Genomic DNA, 10546 nt, shown 5'->3' on the forward strand with positions numbered 1-10546 from the left:
CCTAAAATTCAACTTCATTTTCAATTATGTTGATTATCTTAATATTTAAACTTTGTCTTATTTTAATTTAACTAAGAATATAAGACACTATTACTATATTCATATGTTAATTTTTGTTTTTCTTAAATGATAGGATAAATTTCAATATCCTTTGCAAGGCCAACATTAATTGGGAATTACTGATTAAAGAAACTCTTTGCTTCAAACAATTTTCACCAACACTGAATAACATGCAGTCTTCTTTTAAATTGCACACTTTTTAATACGTACGGTATTTTTGTTTATTACTCCTTCACTCTCTGTGTGTTTTAGTTTTGATTAAATTATCGTTATTGCAGAAATGTATTTTAGCTATTTAGGAATGATGTAATTCTATTATTTTGCTTTAGATAAAATTAAGATGGAATCTGTAGAATTCCAAAACATTTATCTGTGTCTCCGTCTGTTATAAATAAACAATGTTGTTTATCTTAAGTATCGTTATCCTATTTTGTTGTGAAACTTCGTTTTCCTCCAAACACATCGATAAAATTTCAAATGATGTAAAAATAAAACCATTACAGAGAGTTGAGTACATTGATATTCCAAATTGTTTTAATGTAAAGCAGCGTCGTGACAAACACAGCTGATATAAGGTCACAGTATAATCCTATGTATTGGAACTACATTTTAATTTTGTTTGAACTGTCATAGGTAGTGTGATTTCTTTTGGGAGAGTATGTAACAGCCTTTTTCGACACAAAATATTCATACACTCAAATCATACAGTTATGTTTACATCAGGGATTTAGAATTTTAAAAACATGGATATTCCTTATACTTACTGGCATTGTAAAACAAAAGAATATGGATCTACTTGGGGTAGCAGGACTATCAAGAAAGAGACCAGCAACAAGTCACTCTCTAGCTGTGGTAAAAGTGTAGTGTCTGGTAACAGGGAAGAATCTGAACACAAAGATCAATGCTAAAAGCCATTCATGTGCCCCTGGCAACATACATAATCTAGAAATATCTCTGTACTGGAAATAAGGTCAACAAGGTATGGTAATCCCAAGATAATGCTTCTGTCATAGGTATTCATGCTATTGCATATGAAAATATATCAGTTACATTTCTTTAAATATCCACTATGGATTCCTGAGATTGTACTGTTGAAATGGGTGCTGGGATATCAACATCCTTGTACACTACATGGATCATGGAAAGGGAAGAGTAGTGAGCTTTGTCCATGAGAGTCTTATAATAGAGTCTTTTGTAATGGAAACTACACTACAGAACTATTGTCAAGATGCATAGCCATCAGACAGAGCATGCATAGACATAGTGATGTGAACTGTAATGATATGATGTGGGTCCAAACATTTTTTAATATAATTTATTCCACTTTTGTAGAGCCAAACATGCTAATTAGCTACTTCAATGTAAACATTTTATCAAGATACACGAAAATGTGGTGCTTATATTGAAAACTAATGAAAGTAATTGTTATTACAAAAGTTAATATTTTTCTTGCCAGAAAATGCATTTCACATAGTTACCTTTCTGCATAATTTCACAACCTTCCTCATCACAACAAAGAACTATTACCTCACGCTATTGCAATAAATGGTTTTGTGCATGCCACAAAGCTCTCACCCCTACATGTACTACTGCATGTTGCAACAGCCTATGATTTAATCATCATTATATTATAATTCTCCATCAATAGAAGGGTGACAGATCCTTCATGAACAATAATCTCTATGAGCACTAGCATTTGAACAAAGGCTTATTAGTGCTAAATGTTAGGTCTATATTTATCTGCAAAGACTCAATTAGTTGCATATAGTATTACTGATTTAACAATGTTTACTATGTTAAAATGTAGATCCAGATCTAGATCCAATTAACACATTAGGCCTAGGTTCTAACATATGACAGGTATATTTCCAGGCCTGGAACCACTATTCAAAATTTAAAAAGTTTTCAAGGATTTCCAGGACTGTGGGAATTATGTACTGCTAAACCCTGCAAGTTCAGTGTCATGTGGGTTTCAATGAGCCACCACAAGAACAAGAGTTGTAAAGAAGACAGTAGATCTCTAGCTCCACTTGCACTGATTAGATAGGATTGACTGAATAAGATATTTAAGTATGCATGAAATAAAGGTGACATGTGAAACTAAGTATCAGATACAATATGTCTCAAAGACAGAGAGGAGTAGTTTAAGCCTGTCCTGCATACAAACTGAGAAAGGAGTCCCATCCCCCTAATGAATGATATACAAGGTGGGATTAAGCCTAAATTTGGAGAGATGACTCCCAAAGGAAAAGAGAGATTGCAATGGTGAAAGTCATGCTGGATGGGGTAAATAAAAACCAAACATCCATAGAGTAGTGGATGAGCCGAGATGTGAAGAAAGCATCTATGACTTTGATCAGGGTGATCCACATCCCAGGAGAGTACTGGCTGCAGAGTAGCAGAGTATTTGAACTGAGGAAAGACCAAAGTTGGTTCAAGTGAGACAGATCTATAACAGGATGCTAACTTCCTGTCTTTGTACAAATGACAAAAAGACAGGAGTAAAACCCAACTATGCTTGCTTTTGCTTCTAAGTCTCTTCCTGATGAGGATCAAGTAGTCCCACTTCTGTACTTTATTGCTTGAATTACACGGGTATGTACCTTTTGACAGAAATCATATTTTCTCACTTTGGTTTCTTGCCTTTTTGGACCAGGATGCCACACCAATTTTCTCTTCCTATACAGCATTTTATTCCTAGTCCTCTTGCTACTATCCAACGTCCCTCATCTCTGAGAGATGGCCATCATGATTCTTAGAGGTGCCTCAGCTCTACCCCTTTGTGCACTCCTTTTGCTATGGGCTACTTGGTTACTTGGGTGATTTCTCAGGAGTTTTTTTTTACTGCCTTTCATTATCCATCTCACCTGATTAGAATGCCTTGACCCTACTCACACAACATTGGTTAAAGATGGGGTAGGCTTAACTGAAGTTAAAGAAGCAGGAAGTCTGGAATTCTGTATTCAAGATCAGACTGGAACCAACCACCTGGTGCATAATAGTGGTAACATTACAGGCAGTTAGAGTAGCTCTAGTTACCATTAGAGTATCGGTTGACTCTTTTTGAGGAGCATAAAAAAATGTGTAGACATTAATTCATAACCATGATGTACCACAAATCTGAATTTTCTTAGAAAAACAAATTAGCTTGTTACGTTGATGGTGCATAGACCAAGGTCATTAGCCAAATGACACATTGGTGAGTACTTAATGAAACTAATACATTGTATTAAAACAAAGGGAAATAGTAAGGTCAAAGAAACATTATCACGTACAAGAGGACATGTGTCCCAAAATTACAAATTTGATTGTGAGAACATATCAAATTGAAGATCATTTGAATCAATGTTCAGACTGAAATAATTAAAATTTGGTATATTTATTTCTCATAATCAAGAAAATTAAGGAAAGAAAGACTACACTACAAATATTAATGAAAGATTAAAATAATAAGTACAAAAAATGCTAATTCCTAAGAAAAACATGTCTTAACATAGCAATGCGAAGAAAAAATTTAACCTTTGTTTAAATGCTAGTTCTGAGGATTACTGCACATGGAGGATGAGTAACCCTCGTATTTATGTAGGACTATAGTTTAATGATGATTACATCACAGATGGTAGATATACATGACTGTTTCAATGTAAGTATAGCATGAGTGTTAAATTTAGATATTTTTAGAAGCAATAGTGTATTGCAAGTTTGTTTATATAACTGTTTATGAATCATACATTGTGTAGTTCAGTTGTTGTGATTTGGTGATTGTTATATTATTGCATCATGTTACTAGAGCCTTCTAAGTTTTTCTCATTGTTTTAATTAAGTATTATTGCATCATAATATCTTGTAGTGTGTGGAATGTTCTAGGCCAAAATGTATTTTGAGATAGATAAATCTAGACTGTGTGATTGTGAGTTTAGCCATAAAGAGCATATAGTGGCAATGTTTTAAGTGAAATTATCACAGGATGTATAATAATAGCAGAGTAGAGAAGAAATAATTTGTCTTGTCAGTTGAGTTCTAATGTAATTGAACCACCCTGTGTGGACTTTGACAAAAAAAAAGGAATTATTTAAAGTTCTGGATACAACTGTAATAATCAACAGTGCAATGAACATTTGTATATATGTTTGACTTGTTTTAATATATTATTTTAAAACAAGTGGATTGTATGCTGTTTGTTTATTGTTGAAATTTTTCATCACCAATCATAGACACCTACTGTGAAGAATCTAGCCCACATACATAAAAACCTGAAAAATAGGCTGCCACAACTCAACTCAGCACATGTAGGGTTGGAAGCTTTGTTAAAAGCTTGTGACTTGCTGAAAATGTTTACTGCAGTGGCATGGGGTAATAGCTCTTTGTTGTGTAGACAGGTGGATGAATGTTTCGGATTTAGCATATATTTTAACAGCCTATTTCTAGGATGGCTTTCAATATATATGGTTACAAAAAATTTTGTTACAATATCTATCTTATTTTATCAAGGTATTTGCATAAAAGTGAAGAAATCAGAAGTAATCAAAAACTCAAATCATAAAATTAACTGATAAACGAACAGGAACACAACTTATGAAAATGGGTAATGAAACAATAATCAAGGTAATACTTGTAGTAGTTTTTCAATTAAGTTACCTAACTTCTTTAGACAATGACATAAAAATAGAAACAAAAACTTCTTTTGAATAAGTTATAATTTTACTAGAATAATTAAACTTTGAAAAATGAAACTTAACAGTTTGTTGCTTAAAAAGGTAACAGAATATGTACAGTTAAACTACCTTCAATAAATACTTTACTACCATTAAAGATCCATTTAAACTGAGTTCATACATAAACTATTCTTATGGCTATTAATGAGGATAAGTTATTATATGTATTCTACTGTATATCATTGATTTACAGAAATAAAGAGTAAAGAAATAGCATGATATGTTTTATTTGTTAAGAATCTGAAATATGTGCAAATAGAAAAATATTTCTTAAACAAGCTTCACTTGCATTTCTGTATTAAAAAATACAAATATACAAATATATTCTTTATATACAAAAAATGTATTAATTCAAGTCTTCTGACACTACTTGAATTTTATGGCTTATTTAAGACATGTCAAACCTAAGTTGCTGAAAGGCTGAATAACTATAATTTTTTCTACATTAAAAAAAAAAGTTACAAATACAAACCTGTCTTGTGATAGTGCAAATAAATCATCATTATCAGTCTCTTCTGCAAACAGACTGTTACTAGGAACTGAGTCACTTTGGCTGATAGGTTCAGGTCTTGAAACTTTATCAGTTGATTGGATAACAGTCACCTAAACCCATTAAAAATTTCATACCAATTTACCAGTAATTGCATACATAAAATATTTAAACTCATGTAAGTTACATAAATGAAAAGAACAATATTTGATCAGAAGTCAACAAAAACTAGGTATCTAACTAGTTCCAAACAAACATTTGGAAATATCCACTCAACAAATATCAGCTAAGTAATATCACCAGTGCTATATCAAGATGTTAAAACACATGTTAATATCCTGCATTAAAAATTCTAGCCTAAAGTTCTACCCTGAGAAAAAAACATCCTGGTGAAGGTTATGGAGATTTGAAACAATATTTCAGTTTAATATTTCAAATGCACATTTGAACAATTTTACTTTTTCTTACAACATAATTTCATATAAAGAATAACCAAAAATTAAAAAAATGAGGAATTGAAATAATAATACTTTATAACATATTTTAAAAATTCAAACTAACATGAATTACAAAAAGGATTAAGATATTTATGATGAACAACATGGTTTTGGAATTTTACAGATTCAGTCTTCAGTACCTAAAGCAAAATATACAGAACTTGCATCAAACCTTGGAAAGACTAAAATCAAATGCTGAATTTAAGAATAATTAAACTGAAACAAAAACACATAGAAAGTGAGCAAATGGAGAAAACAGAACAAGAAAAACATACAAAAGTAAGAAGTAGCATCAATAATACTTATCTATATTAAAAAATGTACAATTTCATTGAAGACTGCATGTTATTCACAGTTGGAGAATGATGTTTGAAGTGTTGTCCATATACCTTCTGTAAAAAAAAGCCTAAACTTGGCAGGGCAGGTGTTGAGCGATTTTTGTTTGTGGTAAGAGATGAATGCATTAGATAATGATGGACCCAATGGAGAGTCCATTGCAACACCATCTACTTGTTCACCAAGGATGTTGTTATATATGAAATATGAATTCTTGGTTGTAAGGTTTAATACAGTCTTAATTTGAAATTCAGAAAAGCCATTTAGAGGTATATTAGTAAAGAGGATGATTATATCAAACTAGCCATGAAATGATTTTTGGATGAGGATAGTTGATTAGTTCACATGCAAAGTGAAAAGGATCAGAGATATTACGAGGTGTCCAAAAAGATTGGAACCATAAGCACTTCAATGATTTTTACAGAATGTGTACCACATGTTGTCATTGTACTTCGAAACAAGTTTGGATTAACAGCAATATTAACTCAGCCTTCTCATGCTTTGACAGTGCCATAATCAGTCATGTATCTGAAATTAAGTGGAACCATAAGCACTTCAATGATTTTACAGAATGTGTACCACATGTTGTCATTGTACTTCAAAACAAGTTTGGATTAACAGCAATATTAACTCAGCCTTCTCATGCTTTGACAGTGCCATAATCAGTCATGTATCTGAAATTAAGTAAAGCTGCAAATCATCTATGGTTCCAGACTTTTCAGATACCCTGTATATTCACTGGTGGTGAGTGGCTGTACTATAGGCACAAGGATTTTTAAAAGCTAGTAACTATGCCTACCTTAGGTAGAAAAAATGGATTGGAAGCAAGGTATCAATTTTTTAAATTATCATTAAATGTAGCAAGGTCCAAGGATTGATGTAAATTCTTTATACTTTGCTTTAGATACTTAAGATGAAATATGTGGAATTCCTAAATGTGGTTCATCATACGTGTCATAATTCTTTTTATCATCAAAAAGTGTCTTCCTTCAAACACATCAATTGCTAATGACATAAATTAGCAGTTGATTCCCACTAGGTTCATTCAGTTATGACTTACTGAAAGAAAAAAATATTTTTAACAATCTCATAGTGATGCTACACACACACACATATATTATGATTACTTACTCTAGCAGTAATTTAAGTACAGAATATATATTATCTAACCACAATAAAATAATGAATTTTATTTTCAGTTTGATACTCACCTATAACAGCAAACATTACATTTCTAAATTTAAATTTAACAAAAAATTATGTAATATCCTTCCACTGTGAAAAATCTTCACATAGTTTGTATACTCCCAAAATGTGTCTGGATATGTTTTACAGAATTTACACTCTCATAATAAGTTTCTCAGGATGTTTTACACAATGTAAACTATCTGCAAAAGCCCATCATGTCAGAGAAGAAAAGCAAACAGTAAATTGGATTAAAACTAAAATAATGGGATATGAACCATACATGAGAAGAAACAAAGCCTTCTACATCTACTTAACTGATAGCACATTCAGTCAACCCAGCATGGAAGCTAGTACAACCTAGCTACCCTTCTTTACTATCAAATAATTTAATGAAATTATTATCATCAAGTACGTTTAGTCCAAAGTTTTATATTATCTTAGTTTTATTCATTTATTTCAAAATAAATATTGAAAGCAATAATGAAATCTCGCAGGTTTGTGTGATGTGATGCAGGAGCTATAAACAATCTCAAAATTTGGTGAAGTATAGCTTGAAGCATAAGGGGTAGTCATGTGTATGTAAGTTTAAACGGGAATGTAGCTTACTTGCCCTTTTGACATGCATGTTTCAAAGTACTTTCCCTGAATGCAGATGAAACAAGAAATAAAGTTTGTCAACCTCTGACAGGTGCCATGCCCACCTTTGAAGGTTAATGTTGAGCTATAAAAAGTTACAAATACTTTCAACGTGTAAGTGTCTATAATCATTAGAAAGAGCTCATTTTGCACTATAATGTAACAATGGTCATTTTGAAATTGGCCCCAAGTTGTCGCCTTCAGATAGATGTAACTGCTTGCAGTATTGTTGGCTGCTTTGTTCATTATAGCACTTATGGTTGTTTCTTACCTAAATATGTTATAGTTAGAGAAACATCTAGAGTGTATTTAGGTTTTACTTTTATATTAATTATGGATTATATGTGTTTTAAAATTCATATTTGAAAGGTTTAATAATTTTTATAAAATAACCAGAGTTTCCCCTCGTTCTGAAAGGCTTATATTACCAAGCGTGTATAAAACTATTTTCCTGGAGGCTAAGGTATCTCAGCCGTTCATACTTTTCTATCACCTGTGGATACCCACTGATGTGTGTCAAAAGAACAAGAAAGGAAAATAAAATATTAAAAATACCCCATAAGTGAAAAGGTGAAGACATGAAATTACACATATGACCCAAAGATGATTTTTTAAGATTATTCAACAAAGAGTTAAAAGGTATTTACATATTTCTATTTCTTAATTTTAAGCATTTCATTGCACTGTACATTGATGATAATAGTTAGATTTAGTGATATGGTAGAGAAAATGGAAAATAAAATATAAATGTTTACCTTAAAAAACTTTTGATATTCATATAGGAGGTTCTAGAGATTATGTAAATTAATGTTAATTCTGTAAGAATCAAATCAAAGAATCAAAATAAAAATCATATTGCAAGTGAACTTTTCAGAGTCTGAGTGCAAATAAATATTAGGTTGTCAAGAAATTAATGTCACTTTTTTTTTTAGATGAAAAAACCCGAACAACTCATTCTTATTGATGATGCTTTTCCATCTTACAATCAGGTTGTTAATGCCCTGATTATAAAAATCACTTGGCTTTGAAGCAAAAATTATGTCAATGTCCTCTTTAACACCTTCCACATTTGCATATATTTTCCCATTAAGATAGTGTTGCAGTGAACGAAAAAGATGGTAATCTGATGGTGCCACATCTGGAGAATATGGTGGGTGGGAGAGAACTTCCCAATCCAACTCCATAATCTTGTGTTGCGTCAAACGTACCACATGTGGACCTCCATTGTCGTCGAGAAGAAGAACACCTTTCCAATTGACGAGTGAAGGGCATTTCTGATGAAGAGCTTGATTTAAATGTCCCAGTTGCTGACTATAGATCTCTGCATTGACAGTTCGCTGTGGATTGAGGAGTTCAAAATGAAATACTCCTTTGATGTCACACCAAATGCAAAGCATTAGTTTCTGTGGATGGAAGCCAGGTTTTGGGCTTGGAAGTGATTTTTGTCAAGGACTGAGTCATTGTTTTTGGCATTTAATATTTGCATAGAGAATCTATTTTTCATCACTGGTGACAATTCTGCCCAAAAATGGTCCATGTGCATTATGTACCAGAAGAGACAAAGCAACATTTACACATTAGAAATGGAGAGTTCGTGAGGCACCCAAACACCTTCTTTATGGAGTTTTCCCATATTCCTTAGATGCTTACACATTGTTTCATAAGAGACATGCAATTTCAGGGTCATTTCATGAGTGTGTTGCCTTGGGTTATACTCCACAAGCATCTTCAGAGCATCAATATTAATTCCAACATGTCGGCCCCTGCCATCACAGTTTTTAGGCTAAAGTTACCTGAACGAAATTTGCTGAACCATCGTTGACACTTACGAACATTCAACACATTTCCATAAACTTCTTTGATATTCTTTGTGGCTACAGAGGAATTATTTCCCTTCTTGTATTCAAATGGCATTACATGCCAAATGTGTATCTCATCATGTGCTATCACTATAAGGGGTAAGAGTATACTAAACTTTACACATTATATAGGCTATACTAATGTGACTTTTAGGTGGTTCATTTACATATTATACGTGATGTATGTTTTTTTCAGGGAGGGTAATGAAAGTGTTCCAAAACGTGACATTAATTTCTTGACGAGCTAATAAATTAAATAACAAATGTTTATTAGATATAGTAGAAAAAAACTCAAACTACATACTTTTTTTGGAAGTTTTTGTCAAGTTTTAAATCATTTTATCCACTTGTTTTATTACTGGAATGAAATTTAACAAGATTTACGTAATATGCTTCATTTTGTGGCATGTTGTTGTTATGTGGTTAAAATAACTTAGTAACTAGTTAATAATATTTAGGTTTATGTACAGGCTACTACCCATGACCACAACGATATCTGATCGCCACAGTTTTACCATAAATACTTGAAAATCTGGTACTACCTTAAGAGATAAGAATAGTAATCACAATAACTAAAGAATTGGCAAAAAATATTATGAACAGGTAAATTGAGTTTCCTATTGGTTGAATTGAAGGAAAGGACTAGAGACAAATCCAGAAGTAGAAGAAAAAAAACAACTTAAGTTTATATACACCTGGAAAAAAGTTAAGCACCCCCGTGTTTTTTTCAAGTAATTCAGATTCGACGTTCTTGTGACTGATTAT

At 32.2% G+C, this 10546-nt stretch overlaps 1 protein-coding gene across 6 annotated transcripts in view; it reads right to left on the reverse strand.

The window, feature by feature from the left end:
* The window catches only part of LOC106466226 (WASH complex subunit 2-like), a 181958-nt gene that overhangs the window by 52032 nt on the left and 119380 nt on the right, over window positions 1-10546 (reverse strand). For all 6 annotated transcript variants that reach the window (XM_022394196.1, XM_013926476.2, XM_022394198.1 and 3 more), the window contains one exon: window positions 5248-5378. In XM_022394196.1, the coding sequence (XP_022249904.1) occupies window positions 5248-5378 (131 nt within the window). The remainder of the gene's footprint in view (window positions 1-5247; window positions 5379-10546) is intronic.

Source organism: Limulus polyphemus, unplaced genomic scaffold, assembly GCF_000517525.1.
Source record: "Limulus polyphemus unplaced genomic scaffold, Limulus_polyphemus-2.1.2 Scaffold2193, whole genome shotgun sequence".
Classification (NCBI taxonomy): domain Eukaryota; kingdom Metazoa; phylum Arthropoda; class Merostomata; order Xiphosura; family Limulidae; genus Limulus; species Limulus polyphemus.